Source organism: Phragmites australis, chromosome 13, assembly GCF_958298935.1.
Source record: "Phragmites australis chromosome 13, lpPhrAust1.1, whole genome shotgun sequence".
Taxonomy (NCBI): Eukaryota; Viridiplantae; Streptophyta; class Magnoliopsida; order Poales; family Poaceae; genus Phragmites; species Phragmites australis.
The window spans coordinates 31,487,611-31,509,389 of NC_084933.1; the positions used below are offsets into that span (position 1 = coordinate 31,487,611).

The following is a 21,779-nucleotide window of genomic DNA, read 5'->3' on the forward strand; positions in this document are numbered from 1 at the left end:
ACCCAAGATCACCTGCTTCTTCCACCAACAAACAATGTGTGAATTGTGAAATACTACCATGTGTTGAGTTCTCTGTTGGATCCTGTTGATGTTACCTGCCACTGCTACATTGTTCCGTTCCTAGTGGTAACTAGGATTCGAAGATTTTTAGAATTGTAAGCACGAGAAGAAGGAGAAGTGGTTAATGATCATGGAGCCAGTGGGGGTGAGTACTACGTTCCAAAAGCAGCAATCATTGAAGGACTCCCTCAGACTTGAGATTTGGGAGCCTTTCTCCATTAAAATAAAACACAACTGAGAAAGAAAGGAAGAGGAGGAACGCTGCTCTGCCGCGACTTTCGTTTCGGGGTGGGGAGCGCATGCAGCGACGCGCCGAGCCCTCTCTTCTCTCTTTACTCTATCTCGTCGTACTTAGCATTCTCCAACCTCGCTTCTACACGTTAACAAGGGCACGAAAGCAAAGCGCAGTGATCAACAGAAACGGTGCCGTGTCAAACCAATCTGGTGACGAAGTCCGCACGCATGACGTACACATGCTGGCACCACTAATTTCTGCAAACCAAGTCGTATTCATGCCACTCGATCACTGTCATTTCAGGCTTGTAGCCTCGCGTAACAAGTCACCGGCAGGCGGCCACAAAACTGCGCAGGAGGATTACAACGGCGAGCCCTGCTCACGAATTATCACTGGCAGTAGGAGACTTCGGCGAGTGGAAAAGGTCGGTGGGGCGTCGACATCCATGGCATGCCAAAGGAAATTCAGCTAAAGCGCAAGAAACCGATACATAAACGGTCGCCATCACCTCCTTATTCCTTCCCAAGCCACCAGACTATATGTGCCGCTCCACCCCCAGCCACAAAAATGCACAAATAGTGCACACCGACTGCAATCCCAGACTCCTCGTCACCGGCCACTATCCCGTCTACTTGCCGCAGCAAGGCACATGCCTAGCTCATGATCAGGTCATTTGCATACTTGGCCTACACCTGTTGGCTACAGACGACGTGGCTAAACTAAACGTACATGGTACGACGTGAGAGCGACGAAAACTCCAATTTCAGCATATATGAAAGTTGGGAAATGAGCCTTTAAAAAAAGGTTGAGAAATGGGAGTATTAGGTGAGGTAGAAATCAAGACCATGTTTCTGATTCTATCATCCATGTGCCAACAACTAAACCAGCTAAAAAATGGAGGTGGATACAATCATCCAATGATACAAGACCGACCCAAGTAAACGATGACTGGAATGGAAGCTTCTCATCTGGCCGTCCAGTCTACACGTTGGTGTTTACTCGAGCTGGGGTCGTGTTGTGCCCAAACAACTAAGTTTGATTGGGCACTAGGAGCAGCATGGTTGCTGGCAGACGGAATCCAAAGGACAGCTCAGAGAGGGAAGCCATGTTAGGGACGTCTCCTAAGCCATGGGCTCCATAGCCCCTCAGCTCCCAGCTCACACGTAAAATCACCTAATACTACCTTATTTGATAGCGAATCGGCGGTACAAGGTTACATATATATCCACATACCAAATGAACAACCCAATGTTTTAGAACCATCAACCCAACGATGGGACACAATGTATACCTTGGAAATAGCGAGAGTACATGCCGTTGGAGGATGGAGACTCACCTAGTCACCTGCGCTCAAACTTGGGCAGCGACTCGTCAAAATATGTCTTATGGTTTGCATTTCTTTTAGCGATCAATGATGAATACTGAATAAGACTTTTGACCTTGCTGCCTTGTAGCAGCTGCTACCTTTCCCTACAGGAGTCAAACCTGCCGACCATGTCATCGTAAGAACCAATAGAATGAGATGGAGAAATGCTTTGCATCATCTAGCTACTTTCGCGATAGTTAAAAGTATTCTTTCAAACGACAGGCCAGACCATACAAGTTTCATGGACAAGCTAATCCTAACACGAACAAATTGACAAAAACACAATACTTGATAATTAGATCCTACATATCCTGGCCTTAGTCTAATACTACAATGTTCAGTGCAAGTCATACCAGCCCCAAGCCTATCATCGCTGAAGTATCCATAGCATGCAACAAAAAAGCTAACATGCTTAACTAAACAATGTTCTAATGGGATAAGCACGATATAAAGTTTTTTTTTCTCGACCACGAGGACAAACCCCCGGGCATTTTAAAATTTAAGGTAGGAGAGTACCGAACCCTGGCTGGCCAGAAAACTCGCTGAAACCAGTTTTTTAAAGAGATACCCACAAACCAATGCACCCCGGGTTCGAGCCCGGGTGGCCATCCTCTCTACTGGAGGCACTAGCGACAGTTTGCTTAAAACAGGGGGAGAGACGTCCACCCTAGCATTAATATGTAAAAGGTAAGAATCGAACCCTGGTTGGCTGGGTGACAACCATATCTACTAGCCATGATATAAAGTTACAGACAGAATGAAACAATCTTATTTATCAGTTGCCAGTTTGCCACCCATTTTATATTAGGCGATTAAAAAACTCGACCATGGGGAGAAGATGTCCCGTGGCTTTGTCTTAAGAGAGAGGAGTACCGAACTCTTTAAGGAGTTACTCACACCACCTGCGAGCACTGGGTTCAAGCCCGTGTGGGCAACGTCTTAACTGGAGGCTCTACCAACTGAGCTATTGCTCGGTTCACTTATATCTAGACGATAGCCATGCCACCACACTAAAATACACCCAATTAACTTCACAGGCCATCAAATATTCTCGTATCTGAGAGAAAGGGTTCTACCACGAGAAGATGGAAAAAGTAAATATGATAAAAGAGCAAGATATAACAGCTTATTAGGCTCTACAGCTATGCATTCAAATTTTGTAGAACAGCATGTGAAAGAAAATTAGATATGAAATGACTAAACGTATTCCATCTGTTAAGTGTAATATTGCATATAAAAGGCACTGGCCATGACAGCGATTTGACATAGTCCATTAACTGTGATATTGCAATGAAACGACTAACAACTAACAAGAAGTCATCCTTTTTCATCTAAAAGAAAGAAGTCATCGTTTTCTACCAGTCTCTGTCAGATATTAATTTTTTTAGAAGAACAAAGCATCAAACGTCACAAGACTCAAAAGTGCTACCTCTGCTGTCAAATTCTTGATCCAGTAATGAACAGCTGAATTAAAACTATATACGAGGCTCCCTACACTGGAGGATCGGAAGTTTTCTCGACCACTGGATCAAGCTTTGAATGGCTCAGATAGGTCGTTGATCAACTCAACAACACCCAGAGCGAGTCACAGTTAAACCTAAGCCACCCAACGCTCAATCAGACAAGTGCTAGAAAATGTCCCTAATTCCTAGGGTCCAACTAGTATGAGGTGTCCTATTAACTTTTCATCTTTAACTGACGGGACGCAAAAAACCGACAAACACAGCATGTGAAGAACAAATTAAAAACACAAACAGAATCCAATGATAAAAAAAATAGCCAAAAAACGTTGAATTAATCTTTTGGTATAGTAAAGCAGAAAAGCACATCAAAATCACAAAGTTACTGACAAGAGTTTGCAGGAAGATCAAAGCAAGTATACCTCAACGTGTTAAAGTGATATCTGAGATGCCAAAGCATATTTCGTACAAGAAAAGGAAGTATATCAGAAAGACCCTGCAGCAAACATCTTTACAAGTCTTCATATGGATTCTCATCCACAATGTTATCACTTACCATAAATTTTAAATTTTAATAAGTCAAATTTTCAGTCAGTGTTTGTACATTAATGGCCTTCACAGATAGTTTATGGAAAAGGGGAAGGATCATTTATCCAGAAACAGATAAAAAATCATTTCTTTTGTGGGCACATCTCAATGTATTGATAGAAAAGAAAAGCTAACAGCATGATTCTAAAAGGACGAAAAAGAAAGAACAAGAATAAAGTGGGCAGGTAGGGTACTGGTATATACTAGAATGTCGATGGGGAATTATTTTTCTTCTACACCCGGTCCTAGCTAATAAATTTCGACTAGTTAGCACCAAAGCTTAAAAAAACTCTGAAATGTTTATAAACATCTCATTACAGAAAAGGAAAAATGAAAGTATGCAGAATGGAAACTAGAGAAGAAAGATCAACATAAGTGGATTTTTTTCTTTTGAAACTGATGATTCAAGATATTATATATAATAATCATTCATGGAACTACTCCCAGTTTATGAGTCAACAACTACGCTCACATCCTCTTCCAGAATGTACTCACATTTGAGCTATGCAAAATGTGAAATATCCACAAGCTCAGTTCATCAACTTTTGTATAGACTAGTAGCGACAATTATTGATTGTACCCATACTCCTGCTATAGTACATCACTAATAAAGAGGGATATAGTAACCATTTGCATCATCAGTTATCCATACTCCATATCAATTGAAAGTGAGCAGCATATAATATACGAAGTTAGAACCCAAAAGATCTCTGCTGTACTTTGCACGGCATTAGTTTTAGGAGACCAAAAGTACAAGTCAGTCATTCCCACATATTTCATAAGGTTATTTTACTAAATACCAGATCCTGGTTTTGTGTGAACACGCTGTTTTGCCAATTCAGTCCATTACCAGGAATTTCCTTGTATGATTGAAATCAGAATTCTTACAATTCTGGATGATCTTTTAGTTTTTAGTGCAGATGACAGCAGGATGATACTCCCTCCGTTCTCTTTTATTTGTTATTCTAGACATCGACAGTCACAACTCTACTAAACATATTTGATCACTACTTTTCTAGCTATATGTTAACAAAAAATATAAGAAATACAATAATATCAAATATTGATTATGAAAAAACTATTAATACCATTTTCATGAGACAAATCTAACTACTTTTACGTGTATTAGTGGACAAGTTTTACAAGGTTGACTGCACAAATGCTAGGGCGAATCTAAAGCAGATAATGTAGCCAGCCACTGGGGTCTGGGGACAGCTTCGTAACTTTTTTTGAGTTTTTTTAAGGTTTGGGCTCAACCTCCACGCTTGGAGAACAATTTCATCAGTCCGATGCTAACATGCAGCTAGACAGAAACCTGACGTAAGGAAAACATCTGATGCGGTGATGTGTTGAACTCAATGTAAATTTTCGGAAAGGGAATTCTGTTAGCAGGTACTTCCGTACGTAATATCAACCTGAGCAATAAACTCGCACATTTTTACGAAGCTCGTAACAGAGTGAAATAGAAATTCTGGTCAGAAGATTCATAACAGTAGAAGCATCATTATCTCCTAACTATATAGTACATACATAATTTACAAAAGAGTTATTACCTCACAGTTAATTGGGATGCTTGGTGCAATCAGCCAATCAACATCCCTGTTCAATTAATAACTTCTTTGCAAATAGATTACCAAGTGCTTCCTCAAGTGCTTCTGGAGTGTACTTTATATATTTCGAAGAGCTATGGCTGTTCCCAACAAGAGGCCTAGATGATTAATAAAACAGTCAATGATGCCAGTAATTTGATTCAAAACTTAGAGAAAATTTATGTGATTTGACTTTTGCAATGAAACTGAATAATGTGTACAAGGAACCATGAAACTTCTGAAGTTATATGAAGAGGATGAACATAGTCCACAAATATTTTTCTTCAGTATACTACAAATTTTAGACAAATAATGCTTTTCCTCTTTTTTTTAAAAAAAAACTGCTGCGTCTGGCATTATCCAAGCCTAACTAGCATACCACTGGTTTGGTCTTTGGTAGACTGAGAAACTAACATATCAGCAGTGCTGATATCCTGATACACAACTTGATCGTGCACCAGACAAGTATATCCAAATTGGTAATGCTGTTTACTTGGTATAATAGAATCCATCAGTAAATACTGGCAACTCTGCTAAATAGTGATCAAGGAACTCATGCCATTCCCACACTAATGATTAACAAGGAGTAGTATCTTGAGAAATTTGATAGCATAATAACAGACAGCATCAAAAACAGCAGATAGAGGGAAATGAAAAGGTACCCGAATCGTTTCAGAAAATCTCTGTAAGCAGGTAACAGAATTTCGGCGATAGCAAGAATAAGGTTATCTCGCAACTCTCTGTCAGGAATAGCCCACTTTATCTGTGTCTGGCAAACCTCTTCAAATTGCATGTTGAAAGACCTGAATCTGATATAGTGTTGGAAAATAAACTCCATTATGAATAAACTGAAACAGCTAAACAGAGTACAAAGCACACGAAATCTCAGGAATTAAATTCTAACCTCTCCTTGATGACAGATTTGGAAGTTGTAATGCTGTTAGATCCGATAGATAGAAGACTGCCTTGATTACTCTCTCTAGTGGAACCTAATGATGAAGTTAGACCATGAGCTGAGAGAAAATCCAAAGCCTGCAGTTTTTTTCAAGCAAAGATTAAAGGGAAATAAGGTTATGCAATAAAGTCACAAGAGATGCAAACCTAAACGGTGTTGCAAAGGCTGAGATTTTAGTAACCTGACCTTTCCCCAAGAAACTCTTCTGTACTGAGTAGCATGTTGCTGCACAATCCTTCGGTGCCTTTGAATCCAATCATCACCAAATAAGTCCTTCACTTCAGAACTGAAATCAAGAAAATGATTATTCCATCCAGTTCATGAGATTCCAGCCACTTCCTTGATGTTATGTATAAACCACTATATACCTGCATATAGACCTGATAATATATTGGATGTTATTCATTAAAAATATGTGAGCCAGACAAGGATCCTTGTATTGTTTCGATTTGGCGTCAAGGTTGGTCTCCAGAGCATGTATAACATCCATGATTTGAGAGGCCAGATCAGAATTTGTTCCATCTCCAGTACCAGATTCTTCTAATATCTGCTTTAGTGATGACTGATAGCTGCATATATTGTAGTTTTTAGTTCAGATTGTTGCCAATGGTATTGGGTTGTATTGTATTGGAGGTCATATTGAATATATAATCCTGATGCAGCATACTTCACTTACTCAAAAAGAAACTTGGTATAATTAAGGACATAGCTGGTAAGAGGATGCACAGCTCCATCAGTAGTCGTGCTATTTGCTGAATCCTTCAAAATGTTTTCTTTGAAGTCGCTGAAAGTTCTTTTTGTAGTCTGTGCTAAGCATTTGGTCAAACTAAGTGCCAATTTCCGGTTTTCAGAGCATGCATGCCCCTCAAAAACCACCTCAACCTAACATAGCCAACATAAAAATAATAGTTAGTTCCTTGACATGAAAAGATACAGTCAGTTAGCATGCATGCAATATGTATTACACATAAATATTGGAATTGATGTGCAGTGCATGCAAACTGTCGGATGACAGCACTACTCTAAGTGCATTAAGTATTTAAAATTCTGCTATTGATTGACAGCACTGCGTGCAATAGATAAGAAGGGTACTTAGAGTTAGAGGCTACAAATCTGCACTAGAAAGTAGAAACTTAACCCCTGGTCGAAGTTCCAATGAAGCCTCATACATATCTAGCAGCATGAATAATTTATCTGGTGATGCTTGGGATTTAGCAACAGCCTCTCCAAAGCTGAGTATAGTTGACAGACTTTTTGCTGTTACTTCAGCAAAACAGTGATCCTTCAATGCATGATATCCTTCAAAGATTTGATCGCACAGTTCACGTTCAGCAGCAAAAAGCAACTTTACCTGTTCAACAAATAGTCAAATATGAAATATTACTGGCAAACATTTTTTACAGTACAAACATCATGTAAACAGGATTCACGTGCCTTACCCCAATTCGGTAGAATTGGATCCACTGAGCAATTTTGGCATCCAAGTTTTCAGCCTGCGTGTTCTGCATTTCTTCGGTTGTAACATATTCAACTCCCAAGTACTTAAGGTTCAGATCCAAAGTTGAGCCACGAACTTCTCTGGAGGAATGGAGGAAAATGTTGGAGCATGTCAAGCTGGAAACAGAGAAACCATCTATGACAAGTAGTTTGGAACTTCTAGAGGCTTTCACCTGTATATTTTCAGAAACTGCTGATGGCGACCAAGTTGAACTGATTTCTGAACCAACTTTGAGAGCAGAGGCACGTAACAGGGATCAATGAGTGTGGGAAGAGTGTATGCAGCATTCACATCTATCTGACCACCAGAAGAATCTTTGGATGATAGATTTTTGCTACCAGCAAAAATGTTCTCACTTGACAACCGTTGATCTAAATTTGGAAGAGAGTTGAAAAGATACTCGAGTTCCACAGGTTTGCTATAACCGATCATAGAAAATGGGGAATGAAACAATAAGCAAGGTTTTCCATGAGATTTTTATTAACATGAAAATATTATGGACCACAACAAATGGAAAACCGAACCTGCATTTGGATAAGAGCCTGTGGAACTCATTCTCCAACTCTACAGCAGCTTTACAAAGTAATTCATCAGCATGTTTGAGCACGTTGTCACTAGTTCTGTAGCTTCTTTTTGAATTAAAGAAGTACTCAACGCTTCTCAATTTATCCACCGCGTCAAGATAGGCAGTAAGACCCTTACTTGGTCCGTTCAATAGCACAAGGTCTGCCTGTAAACTTCAAGCTCAATGAAACGTTAGCATTAAAACATGGAAGACAACGATGCAACAATGCATGCATTCCAGTAGGAAGCCCGATTCTAGTCAGAGAGAATATCAGTTGTCCCATCGCAAACTTCCATAAATGACCTCCCATCCTTTTGGAAACCATCCCCCCACTGTTACACCTCCAACTACACCAAACGATCCTAGTAGGAGTTCAAAACATTTTTCGAAACAGGAGGTAAATCTGCGATTTCGTTACAGAAATCAGAAAACTAGTAAGTGCTAAAAAAAAAAAACTAAGCTACCGAATACCTAGATGAGACACGAGCTAAACAGTTTAGGTAACATCAGAGAGTATTAGAAGGACTGAAGGGCATTTAACAACTTATAACATTACATTTCTAGTACACCTGGCATTAGAACTCGAAAACGTTGGAAATTTTAAACATGAGCTGAAGCATTTCCAATGCAAGCCAGAACATTCTAACATCTCCATGTTGGTGCCACGATGAAGTCCGAATAGGATGTGCGGCTCAAAATAAAAGTAAAAATAAAAGCGAGTCGAAAGCACGGGCAAAATTGCTAAACATTACCCTAGGCGATCGCAAGCCTAAGCACACAGCATCGCAACAAGTTGCTACACAGGAATCAAAACACTAAACTGCAGGCATTAGAATCGCTCCCTGACCAAAACTCAAAAATAGTGGCAGCAATTGGAGCAGTAGGGGTAGGGGAGTGGTACAGTAAGTTCCTCGCCTCGGTGTGCCGGCTCCGTCGCTCTCGTGGGGGCGGGGGGGGGGGAGATTCGGCTAGGCCGCATTGCGAGTCCGCCGCGCCGGAGGCAGGCCGCCCGCTCGGGGCGGTGCCTCCGGTCCTCCGCCGGCGACCGCGAGGTGGGAACCGGCCGATCGGACACTGGCAAATAGGCCCAGCGCGGCGATGGCTCAAGGGCCTTGTAACAGTATGTATGGGGCTTGCTTATATAAGTAGCTGGGCCTCGTGAATGAGCGGCTGTATGGCCTTGTATCAATTTTGGTCAATCCTATGAAATTCCTCTGAACAGCACTAAAAAGAAAAAGGAAATTTGGGTTGAACTGGTAGGACCCCTTTTGACCTAGAATTTTTCATGAATTTTACAGTGTTTTTCCACTACGATCCTACGAGATTCCTCTGTTCCCGGCCTAGGCCTCAAAATATACAGGAAGATTATGCAACTGCTAGTACTGCTAACACACGGTGGTGAACGAGGCAAACGAACCTCTTGCACAAGGTCGAGCCGGCGAACCATCGGCTCGACTGCCTTGAGGCTCCTCCGGACGTTGTCGTGGACCCTGCAAGCGTCGTACGTCCTCGCCTGTACCCAACAATCCCGATAGATCGATCGATCGATCGGTCGATGGCATGCAACGCATCATCAGCTCATGCAACAAGCAAAGCCATCCGAGAGAGAGAGAGAGAAGCAAGCAACTTGTTGGTGATTGACGATCGAGACGAGCGATAGGAGAGGAACCTGAGCAGGTTGCATGGCGTCGTCAATGGCGGTCATGTGGCTGGTGATGGAAGCGAACGCCGCGACCGCGTCCCTGTGTATCGCCTCGCCCCTCTGCATCGACTCGCGCAGGAGGTTCGCCTTCTCACGTAGGACCTCCGCTGCTGCTCGCTCCATGTCTCCTTTTTCGTCTCTCGTGAGTCTTTTTTGCTTGTCAGCAGTAGAAGAAACAAGCTCTATAGAGAGAAGAACAAGAACTTATAGGCTGCAACTAGAGATAAGAAAGGAGATACGTATTTCAAATGACGAATAAAAGTTATATGCTGTTCCTCTCGCGAACGCGTTATCTCTGGTCAGGGACTGGCTAGGTTCAAATAAGATTACAATTGAGTCGCCTTCCCACCCCTGATGAAGGAGATCAACAGCAGCCGTGGACTCGATGAAGGAGATCAACAGCAGCCGTGGACTCGTTCCTCAGTCAATCCGACCGTCCAAAAAACCATTGATCTGTCCCCTAATCGCACAGTAATCTTCGCAGAAACTCGTAACGGTACATCCACTGCAAGGCCCACCCGGATGACACTTCCATGGCTCATCACGTCCCCTGATTATTTCCCATCTAAGCAAAACATGTCATAACAAAACAGCCAGGACGGCAGGACTTTCAGCACAATCAAATTGCCTACTCCGAGAAAACATGCCGAACTAAAACTCAATGATTCAATTCAATATACGCATAAACACTGCCGTTGGATGCTTGCACGCTGCTAACAACTTGAACATAGCGAAAACAAGCCTACTACCTACCAGATCAACAACAACAAAAAACATGACTGGCATATTTTTCTGTACAAATAATGCACCCAATCAAGGAATGGTGCACACGGCGGCTGTTATGACTCCCATGGACAGAGCAATGCTAACAGGGGCTCAAATTTACAGAAAACAGCGAGAGACCCCTATCAAGCGCGTTCTTGTTTCCCCTCAAACAAATTGCCAAGTAGCAGCTCGAGTTGCTCAGGTGTGTGCTTGACGTACTTTCCAGGCGCTTTGATATTCTCAATGAGGTGCCTACAGATCAGCAAGGTAGTTTATAAGCACCATGAACGTGAACTGAGACCAATACTCAAACAGGAAATTTAGAGAAAGGGTAGCTACTTCTTGGGTTCATACATTAAATTTCATTGTTTACGAGTAATAAGAAGTCAAAACATACCCAAACCGCTTTAGGAAAGATCTGTATGCAGGCAACAGAATTTCAGCAACTGCGAGTCGTAGTGACTCCCGCAACTCAGTATCTGGAACAGACCAGCCACATTGCTTTTGATAGATCTCTTCGAATAACATATTGAAAGACCTGAATCTGATAGCACCACGGGAAAGGAGAACAACAAAGAGGGGCAATGCTTCAGTAGAAGAAAGCAAGCTAAAATAGTCAGTGTATCTGACTGAGACTGACCTCTCCTTGATAGCTGATCTTGAAGCTCCACTGCTATTGCCACCATCACTTCCTACTTGACCACTACCTCCTGACGAAGTCAAACCTTGACCAGAGAGGCATTGCAACACCTGCAACATTGGATCAAATAAAAATAAGGTTATGCACATAGGAAAAGAATCTACTAGTTCCATTTTTTTAAGAACTTGACATCCCAAAATAATCCTATCCCCGTGTTTTGCTCTCTTTCTTTTTCCTTGTTGAGTAGCCTTGCTACTCACTTGTTACTTTGTTTATATTTATTAATATATACCACTGTAGGGGCTTCCCCTACTGTATTTCCCTAAAAAAACTATCCCTATACATAGGCTACTCGGGAACAAGTATTAGATACTACAGGAAAGCTTGTAATAATTAGGTCAATCTCATGTTATGCATCAAGAGTGGTAAGTTTAAGGCCACCGATGTCGCTGGAAGCCTACTTATGTACTCTGGACTTGGTAGCAACATGAATACTGGATGCTTGAATGTGTTTGGACTGGTACTCATAGTGATCTATTTATTGAGGTCAAATAAGCCTAGAAAACGAAAGGCATCAGTATGCATGAGAAATAAGCACACTGAGTTTTAATCAAAGATTCAGAGCAAGCAAACCTTTTGCCAAGCAATCCTTCTATACTGATTTGCATTTTGCTGAACGATCCTTCGATGCCTTTGAATCCAATCATCACCCAGCAAATCCTTCGCTTCCGATCTGGATGAAAGGAAAGACAGAATAAGATTGTACACACACCTATAGTAGCTTTCTTTCCTGCATTACTTCATAAGAACATACCTGCGGACAGATTTGACAATATAGTGAATATTGTTCATCAAAAATATGTGCATCAAAGCAGGATCCTTGTATTGCTTTGCCTTTGCATCCAAATTATTTTGTAAAGCTTGCATGATTTTCATGGTCACAGCTGCCAGCTCAGAACCTGTTCCATCTTCCCTTTTGAACTCCTGGAAAAGCTGTTTTAGAGTTGACTGGTAGCTGCACAGAGATTAGGAAGTGGTTGTCAATTCATTCCTTCTTTCTTTTCTTTTTTTTTTTTCTTTTTTTTTTTTTTTTTTTTTTTTTTTGAGTGGGGGGTAACAAACCGACAGCTACTTATGACTTTTGGCGTACCATTAGAAGTTTGAACATTCTGAAGGAGGCATTTAATATGTAAAACATTTATAACTTATGCCAAAAGGATCTTCTTTACAAGGATGGCACATAAGAAGTTCACCTACAACTACAGGGCTACAAATGAATGCCATCTTTTAGTTCTTGGTCATCAAAACAGTTCAATGGAAAATTAGAAATTCTGGCTCTTGGTGAATTAGAAGGTTATACAAAAGAACCAACCAAAACATGGCAAAAACAATTGCACAAGACATCTACAAAAGCTGGTGGATAATTCGAAAAAGAAGGGTGCGTGAAAATAGGGACAGTCACATACAACTATCCATTTACAAGAAATGCAATAAAATTGCATATGAATATGGTTAGGAACTTACTCGAATAAAAATTTAACGTAGTTGATCACATAGCTCGTTAAAGGATGCACTGTTCCATCAGTATGAATGTTCTTTGTTGCATCCTTTTCAACAGCTTCTTCAAAATCACTGAAAGTCTTCTGCGCCGTTTGCGCTAAGCATTTCGTCAAACTCGTAGCAGAGTCACACATTTGATAACATGATTCTCCAACAAAGATGGTGTCAATCTACAAAATCAATTCAACAATATGAATCTTTAAATTCTTAACAGACATATCTCAAATGGATTTACATTTTTTTTACATATCTAAAATAGATTCACATTTTTTTTACATATCTAAAATAGATTCACATTAACTTGACAGTCTACAAGTGTCTCCGCATTCCCTACAAGATTTGTCTAGTGAAAGTGCACTTTTGATTCCAAAGGGCACACTCAAAATTGATTTTCAGTAAAAGTTGGTCGTGGCCCAACACTTGACTAATGGAAAATATAGTACCGAACTCAAACTGTGACATACAACCACTCCTCTTACCGGAATAGATACAACAAGAAAGCCGTATTTTGGGAAAGCTATGCAGCGTCATTTAAATAAGCTGAAATGTCATCAGCCCAAGTGGACCAAGCTCTCAAGATAGGTAACATGATTTTTGACAACCAAAAGTTATGAGACAGCAGAAGGGTTTCAATGTTCAGGTCAACACAAACAGATGATGACTGTAAGTTCAGCATGCAAATTGTACCGGTATCATTGTGCACACAAAAGCAGTGGCTGGCCAAGTCACTATAGCTATGGTCAGAATCAGGGATTTACCTCTGTTTGAAGTTCACACATAATCTCGTACATGTCTAGCAGAACAAACAGTTTCTCTGGTGATCGTTTACTCATAGCAATTGCCTCTCCAAAACTGAGTAGTGTAGCCAAGCTGTTCTTTGTTATTGTAGCAAAGCACTTATCCCTCAATGATTGACTGCATTCAAAAACTTGGTCGCAGAGCTGACGCTCCCCAGCAAAAAGAAGTTTGACCTGTATCACGCAGAGGCAAATGTCACTGGAGCAGTGCCATACCATAACGGCAGATCTGAGGGGGGAAATACTTACAGCAATTCGCATGAAATGAATCCAATTCCCTATTTTAGACTCCAAAATTTCCCAAGGCATTTTCTGCACTTCATCTTTGCTCAGTTTTTCAACACCCAAGTTCTTCAAACTTGACTCTAAAGCTGAAGCACGAGCTTCGCTGCAAACACAGGAGAATATGCCTCAGCAAGTCACTCTATAAAGTAGAATTATAACTGCATAGGACACAATTAGCACACAGGCACATGCAAAAAAAGGAAAAGTTATTTTCTGCTTAAAAGGAAGCGCAGAGATTTTGGTGCAGCTCCTTGTACCTGTATATTTCTGAACATTGCTGTTGGCATCCAGCTTGAACCAACTGTTGTGCTAATTTAGCGAGTAATGGAACAAACTTTGGCTCAATAAGAGCGGGAGGACTGTATACAGCAGCCTCTGAGTTTTGCAGATTTTCAGACTGTGAACCAGCTGATGTGTTTTTTCCACCTTCGGGCTGAGATTCAGATGACGGTCGAAGCGTGCTTGGAAGACAATCGAATAGATGATCAGGCTCCATAGGTTTGCTGTACTCAGTTCAGAGGGAGCATAATGCAAGAGTTAGATGAGGTTAAGGTAAAAAAAAACAATTTAAATTGATAATAAGATGCAAACCTGCGCCGAGACAATTGATTCTGGAATTCACCCTCCATCTTTACAAGGGCCTTAGAAAGGAGGGCATTCACATGGCTGAGCACCCCATCACTACTGCGGTAACTCCTATTTGAGCTAAAGAAACGCTCAATACTTCTCAACCGATCAACTGCATCAAGAAAACCTTGCAGATTCTCATGCGGCCCCTTCTGTATTTCACGCTCTGCCTGCACGTATAACAAGTGAAGTCAGGCCTTGCTCCAAGAAAGCAATCAATCACTAAGAAATAGCCAGGGTTTTTTTCTAGAGACTTGCTCTCCAGGACTTCAAGCTCCATTAAAACGAAAATCAGATCCAATTATTATAGTTACCAAACCTAATACAATCAATCCTTAACACAAAATAAAAAAAAACCGATGAAAATCGTTACACATTTTCAAACTCATGTTCAGAGAGACAAATTACATTTTTGCAATGTCGTTATCCCCTTCACAATATGAGATTTAGTTGGTATTAATGTGCACTTCAAATAACCACACTTAAAAAACTGCCTTTCAAAAAGTTCATTTTAATGGTCCTTCTAAAGAAAAGTTTTTCGAATCTCAAAGCAGAATTAGTTAATAACTAGAGATAAATTAGGACATATAGTAATTAGTTTGGCTTCACACATGTACCCCTGGTTATGGGTAACTACTTATGCTTTAAGATTCATAATTTTTCGGTCTATTGAAAGCAAAACAATTAACTGACTGCTTCTCAAAGTTCGCTACTTGACTGATTTTCCACTAGCGCAGCATTATTAAAATCAAAACCATTTTTTCATCACCAACTATTCAAACATATGACAACAGCAAGACATCAACCTTGGGAACAGACAAAAAAAACTAAGGGGCAGCAGGAGCTCTGCCGAGTTTTTATTGAGAGAAGAGCAAATGATAGTCTTTACAACAACGGCAGCAGCCTCACCCTGACCACAGCTGGTTGGGGGCAAACAACCAGGTGCCTCTTGCGCCAGCAGCTAAGGCCGTTAAGAAAAAGGAAGCGGACAGATTATATTTAGGGATATCAAGTGAAATCAAGTGCCACTGATCTCCTTACTCATAGAAGAATAAGATCCAGCTTCAACTAAAACAGAACAATCTCCAACGCTAGTCACCCGAACAGGAGCCTCTAAAATGTATCTGGTTGATATATTTCGACCTCATCATGTGGACAAGATGGTATAAAACAAACAGGACACTCTGTGATTCCTTGCATGTGCATTGCAACTACAAGTGCCAGACCTGCATCCTTAGGAAACATAGAAGACCACCCTGAATAAGAGGGCGCGGGTTCTGAAGCAACCATGTGCTTGCACCCGGCTAAATTAAGTTACAACGCCAACTATGGGGATGCAAATAGTAGGAAAACGCGCAACAACCATGGAATTCAAGTTAGGAGCAAGCACCTCTCGAGTTCGATCGAACTGAGTGAGGATCACATCCGCGGAGCGCAGCGTCCGGTCGATGTTCTCGTGCGCCGTCCGCACGGCGTGCGTCCTCACCTGCAGCCAAACAGCGACGCCATCAGAACATCACTCCAGCAGGCACGCGCGAACCCTAAGAAGATGAGCGCGGGGTGAAGTGAGTCGAGGCGCACCTGGATGGGGCGCATGGCGGAATCGAGCGCGGAGAGGCGGCTGTCGAAGGAGCCGAGGATTGAAACAACGGCGTCCGTCACCTGCTGGTTCTTCTGCAGCGACTCCCGCAGCAGCGCGGCGCGCTGCGCCAGGCTCTCCATCTCCCCCACGCCCTAAACTCCGCCGCCGCCGCTACCTAACACTACGGCTGCTGGTCGCGTTCCTCCCCCTGGTCCAGATGCTCCAGGTAGGACGAGGTGGATCTGGGGAGGGGGAGCAGAGACAGGGTGGATGGAGGAGGAAGAGGACCCCACGGTCACGGTGGCTCCCGGAGGAAGCGAGTCGGCGAGGGAGAAGGTAGCAGCAGCTGATTGGTTATTGCGTGCGTTTGCCAAAAGAGAAGTGAGGAGAACGGAACGGAACGGAAGGGAAGCGGAGGAGGAAACTGTCGCGTGGCGTGGGTGGGACTGCGGCTGTCCTCCCGCTTGGACCGGCTGCAGTGCGAGACCGCGTGGTCTTTCTTTCAGTCTTCTGTTCATATTGGCAGAAAATATTTTTTACATGAATCAATTTTACTCCTACAGAAATTTTAAAAATATGTATGTTCCAGTAAGAGCCCAACGTTTTAGCTCAAACATTCTCACCAGATTTTGAGACCATACTGTCATATTACGCCACGTTTTACACTTGATTTTTAAAACACCAGATTTTAACTCAAACAGTCTCACCAAGCAATAGTGGTCTTAAACGACCGCATATGTGCCACATATGGCATTTAAGACACCAAAACAGATTAAATAAGACATTTAAATGAGAGTCATACAAGACCATGAGGGGGTAGAGCACACCTATAATTGATGATTTCTTCTATATGCCACTAGATCTTTTCATGCAAAATAGAAAAAATTCTCTATTTGGCATCCTTAATATTTAGCTCTTTCTATTTAGCCTCTCCGATGATTTTTTTTCCGGCTCATCCCTGACTGTCTTAATACATGAACATAACAATATTTCTAGATGGTCATGGGGTCTTAATCTCTCTTATGAAACCTTAACCAACTTTTAACTTCCGACTGTGTAACCAAGTATGCAATCTTACTATGTATCCATACCCAATTAACCAAATCTCATCTTTTGATTTGGTTAAGTGCCATCGCATTCCAGATGTTGGTAATATGCGCAGAATTCTAATTTTAGATTATATACAATGGCAAATTTCACAAACTATAACAGATGAACAAACTTCTAACCCTAGCAGCAAGCAACGGTATCAAAAATCCATCAGATTCATCAAGAACTCACAGTCGTGTTGATGAAAGGATGAAATTGACGATGTGTCGATTCGCTGCCGTGCAGATCGTAGATGGAGTAGTGCAGAGCGATCGCGCAGGTGCGCTGCCCAGAAACCTTATTGTCGTCCCTCATGCGGGCTTCACGACGGCAGAGGCTCTGAGATACCGCTCACCCTCCACCCTTGTGCAAGCCAAGGAGAAGGGCCGGCGAGATCCGGTAGCACAGCACAAAAAATAATGATCTGGATGGATGGAAAAGAAAATATGAAACAGAGAGTTATGTTCCTGAAAGCTTGGACGTCTTCAGGATTTATATGAAATTGGCTGCCCTTCTGGAACCGTTTCCTCTCATAAATTGCCCACTAATTGGCTGTCTCCATAACTGTTCAATTACTCTCAGGATTAAGACATTGATTGCAATTAAAACGGGCCGATTATGACATTGATCACAATTAAAAGGGAGAGCAGCAAAAAAAGCTTGCTATTTTGTGCTACCACGCCACGGTCATAAGTCACACGGATATTCATATTCACGCGAAAAATACACGAATACACACGCGCGTGTGAATATAGCAAAGTATATTATCTCTTTCTTATTTTCTTTATTTCAAAAAGGGGAGATAACTCTATTATTTAAGTTAGTCTACATTCCCTTGCTTTGGTAATATGAAACTAAACCTTCTTGCTTTACATTCTCATAAATAGGTTTTATATGGGCCACATTCCAACACCAGAAGCCAAAACTTTCACTCAAAACAAAAACCCAAAAACTTATCAAAGGACGGTAGCATTATTCATATTGACTAAATAGCGGCCAAGATGCTAAGTTTTCTGTGTGTGACATTACTCTTTCCCCTCTTGAGAAGAGGATTTTGGAGTCTAGTGGTTTTTACCTCGGAGGTGAAGGAAGAGGTTCACCAGCGTCGTAGCTCAGACTCTTAACTCCCTCACGAAAAAGAAGGAAGGGGTCGTCTACGCCTCTTCTTTGAGGCATCCGGCTATTGTCTTGCTTATGCGCCACTTCGATTATATGTGGTCGCCCTTATGTTGCTCTGAGTCTACAAGTTTGAGAGAAAATGAGGAGAGGGCAAGAATAGAGGGGCTTGTGATCAGTATCCATCGCACTATGCAATAAAAAAACATTTAATGGCCCTTGTCTAGTGCCAATTTAAAGTTAGATACGTACGTGGCAACCTAGGTGGTCCATTCAAAAAGCTTGTGAGACTGACAAGTGGGCCTAAAGCTGGTGAGAGGTGAAAGGGCGAGGTAAAGTGACCAGACTTGGCTTAAACCTGTTGTTTTGTGAGGGAAAAAAAAGCCTCAAGCAAGTACAAAACGACATTATAGACTAAAAAACCTGTTGTTTTACGCAATTCGCTCAAAAAATAAAAAAAGATTCTAGAGTCCTTCCCTCTCTTAGATCCGAGAGACCTTTGGAGATAATTCAACAAGCAATTAACAGCCTCAACTCCATCGTCATTATCTTCCGGAAGTTGTGCCATAGTATAAAAGAAGCTGGCTTCTTTTTTTTCTCCAGATTTTCTTAAGTAAATGGCAGAAGATGGGCTCAAACTTTATGGCACCTAAATAAACTACATAGTCCTAGTAATGCTCTTGCCGTTATTTCTGGCCAGTTGTTACCTCGGAATGACACATACATTTGTTCGCAATAGCAAACACAAACAAGATATTCGTGCCTTGATTTGTAATGTGTATTGATACCTATTTGCAAATGGAAACCGCATTTTCAGGGGTCGCTTGCGTTCCATAGAGGCAGTAGCTTTCCCTAATCTGAAAAAGGTTTTATTAAACTAAATTTGTAAGAAGTGATAAACAAGTGATATTTTTGTTTTGGAGGGCACGTGAAAGTTGGCCATGGGAGATGGATCGTTATTTTTAGCTTTGATATGGGTTGAAAGAAGCCCGGTTGCTTGGCAGCAGCAAAACAAATTAAATCAACTAGTAAAACCTTTCTATTTGTAATGTTTTATCTGAAGAGAAGGAAAAATCCAACTTGCATCCTCCCCTCTCTCTCTGTGGCGCCACGGAGTCTGATTTGTGACCAGGAAAAATAGAATATATGGGACCATTCAAGCTGAAACAGTTGGAGGAGTAGGTGGCGGAGATTCTGTTGATAATGGTGACGTGGTCTATGTCTGTGACAAGTACCCTTTCCCTTTCCTCGCTTAGTCTAATAATATGCTCCGTCCAAGCGTGGATTTGTTTGAGGCAGCGCACGGGATCTCTCGATGACGCGATCAAGGATATGCGTCGTCATCAAACCGAGGCGAGGGAGGAGGTACGTACGTGCAACGGTGGATAGTTATAGTTATCGTCACAATGGCTCATTCGAGGCAGGCACCAGGAGATCGAGCTGATTTGTGTACGTAACAGGGTATGGTCTGTACTACAACACATCATCCAGGGAAAGACGGACGGACCACCCACATAGTTTTCAGTGACCTGTCCATTTCGTCCCACTTTTCGCTGCAACCACAGGAGAGAAGAGACCATTACGCAGCGGATAAACACGCAACAAAATATCGAATGGAAGCGCGGGAGCCAATTTCACATACTAGTAAAATCTTCTGCATATACCACTTTGATATACCAGAAACAATCAATAGTCATCTCTCACTCTCTCTCTCTCCAAAAGAGAAACAAAGAAGGAAGGACTGGCCAGCCATGTTTGTTTGGAGGCCGAGCCGAACAGCTAGGCCTCGGATCGCAGACGTGTCCGGCTTCCTCTGGACTCGTTCGCACTGCACTGGCCGCATCTGATCTGACATGAGTCTCTTGAGTTCCTCTACGGGAGGACGCTGCAAGCTACTAAAAACCTCTCTCCATCTTCGTTGCACTGCACAAACCCCACACGCAACCTCGACGATCCTTATCCCCAATTCAAGTTTCGTCTCCTCTTTCTTTACAATTTGTAATAATCAGCTGCTAATAGACGGGCGTGCCGCGGAGCGCCGGCGGCGGAGAGGGAGACTTCTTGGCCGGGCGCTCGATCGGGCCGACGTGCGAGCGGAAGCCGACGGTCACCGCGTCGCGCACACACCAGTGGAAGGCCGGCTCGCGCATGGACGCGGCCGCCGCCTCGCACTCGGGGCAGGGGGATGTCGAGGGACGCGGGGACCAGAGCGGCGGGTCCTCCAGCTCCGGCGCGAGCGGGAAGTACGGATCCGGCGCCGCGGTGCTCATGAGGTACCAGTCGCGCTGGCGGTGCAGCTCCCGCAGCTGCGCCTCGTAGTCCCAGGCGCCGAACATGACCGGCGCGGGGGACGCGGCCAGGGAGGCCAGATCCGTGGGCGGGAGGCGCTTCAGGATGGTCTTCTCCGGCGGCGGCGCGGAGGCCGCGGCCTTCTTATCGCGTCGGGAGCGGCCGCCCCGGCGCTCGCGGCGGGATCGGCGGAGGGCCGCGAGGACGTAGCACCCGGAGCCCTCGCGCGCGACGGCGTCGGCGAGATCGGTGCCCTCCTCGAGGGGCACGCGGCGCGCGCGCCTCGGCCGCGCGAGCGAGGCCGAGATCTGGTGCGGTGCGACGCCGACGCGGTCGGCGACGACTGTCTGCAGCTTGCGGACGCCGAGAGAGGGCTGCACGGTGACCGTGCCCAGGTCCACGCTCTGGTCGCCGTCGACGAAGACCACCGGCAGCACGGCCGTGGGCGAGGTGGCCAGCTCCCCCATCTGTCTCGTCTTCAGTAGCCGATTCCTCTCGGACTTGTTCTCCGGGCGGACGCCACAAGCATCGAATGATCGAATCCCTCCCTACCTGGAGGGGCACTCTATTCTGCTGCGATTGGTTGGGGCTTGGGAATTTTTGAGAAGACACGATTGAAAGGGGAGGAGGGTTTTATAGAGGGCAATTAAAGGCGGTGTGGGGTGCTTCGCATCGGCATTGGAGGCCGGAGAAAGGGAACTGCCGGTCTGTGTCTTTCCTTGGCAGCCAAGGCAGGGGAGCTGCAGGGCGGGACCCCTTCCTCGCCTGCCCAGCGTGGGATCGGGACACGTCAGCGCCCGCGGGCAGGGAAAACGTGTGGCGCCGGGCGCGGCTCATTGACGGAAGCAGCAGCAGATTTTTCGTGTGACCCGTCCGCTCCCGCGTCGCGCTGGCTGGCGACACGTGGGCGCGCCAACAAGGGTCCCTGATCCGGAGTCGGCAGCAGCAGCAGCCGCCGCCGCCAACAAAATTCCTTGAAACTAATACAGTAATTGCCAATGGCCTTCCATT

General features: G+C 43.5%; 3 protein-coding genes across 5 annotated transcripts; all 3 read right to left on the reverse strand.

The window, feature by feature from the left end:
• Window positions 1-311: 311 nt before the first annotated feature.
• Window positions 312-10,494, reverse strand: LOC133888867 (exocyst complex component EXO70A1-like). Of its 2 annotated transcripts, none has more exons than XM_062329241.1 (13): window positions 9,986-10,494; window positions 9,734-9,829; window positions 8,276-8,481; window positions 7,924-8,169; window positions 7,693-7,831; window positions 7,392-7,604; window positions 6,930-7,135; window positions 6,622-6,822; window positions 6,440-6,539; window positions 6,203-6,330; window positions 5,961-6,107; window positions 5,263-5,417; window positions 312-1,780 (listed from the first exon to the last, which is right to left on the reverse strand). In XM_062329241.1, exons 1-12 carry the CDS (start codon window positions 10,139-10,141, stop codon window positions 5,300-5,302), a joined length of 1,956 nt encoding a protein of 651 aa, XP_062185225.1. In that variant the 5' UTR covers window positions 10,142-10,494; the 3' UTR covers window positions 312-1,780; window positions 5,263-5,299. The 2 variants fall into 2 exon arrangements, with proteins under 2 accessions (XP_062185225.1, XP_062185226.1); XM_062329242.1 differs by having other exon boundaries at window positions 6,203-6,287; window positions 6,400-6,539.
• A 148-nt stretch (window positions 10,495-10,642) lies between these two features.
• LOC133888868 (exocyst complex component EXO70A1-like) lies at window positions 10,643-16,736 on the reverse strand. Of its 2 annotated transcripts, XM_062329243.1 has the most exons (12): window positions 16,274-16,731; window positions 16,083-16,178; window positions 14,657-14,862; window positions 14,323-14,568; window positions 14,030-14,168; window positions 13,742-13,954; window positions 12,948-13,153; window positions 12,238-12,438; window positions 12,057-12,156; window positions 11,424-11,533; window positions 11,181-11,327; window positions 10,643-11,035 (listed from the first exon to the last, which is right to left on the reverse strand). In XM_062329243.1, the coding sequence occupies exons 1-12, from the start codon at window positions 16,412-16,414 to the stop codon at window positions 10,927-10,929; spliced, it is 1,914 nt and encodes a 637-aa protein (XP_062185227.1). In that variant the 5' UTR covers window positions 16,415-16,731; the 3' UTR covers window positions 10,643-10,926. The 2 variants fall into 2 exon arrangements, with proteins under 2 accessions (XP_062185227.1, XP_062185228.1); XM_062329244.1 differs by lacking the exons at window positions 10,643-11,035; window positions 11,181-11,327; window positions 11,424-11,533 and adding an exon at window positions 11,602-11,980 and having other exon boundaries at window positions 16,274-16,736.
• A 3,382-nt stretch (window positions 16,737-20,118) lies between these two features.
• LOC133888873 (uncharacterized) lies at window positions 20,119-21,388 on the reverse strand. The gene has a single exon (XM_062329253.1). It carries the CDS (start codon window positions 21,233-21,235, stop codon window positions 20,492-20,494), a length of 744 nt encoding a protein of 247 aa, XP_062185237.1. The 5' UTR covers window positions 21,236-21,388; the 3' UTR covers window positions 20,119-20,491.
• Window positions 21,389-21,779: the final 391 nt, after the last annotated feature.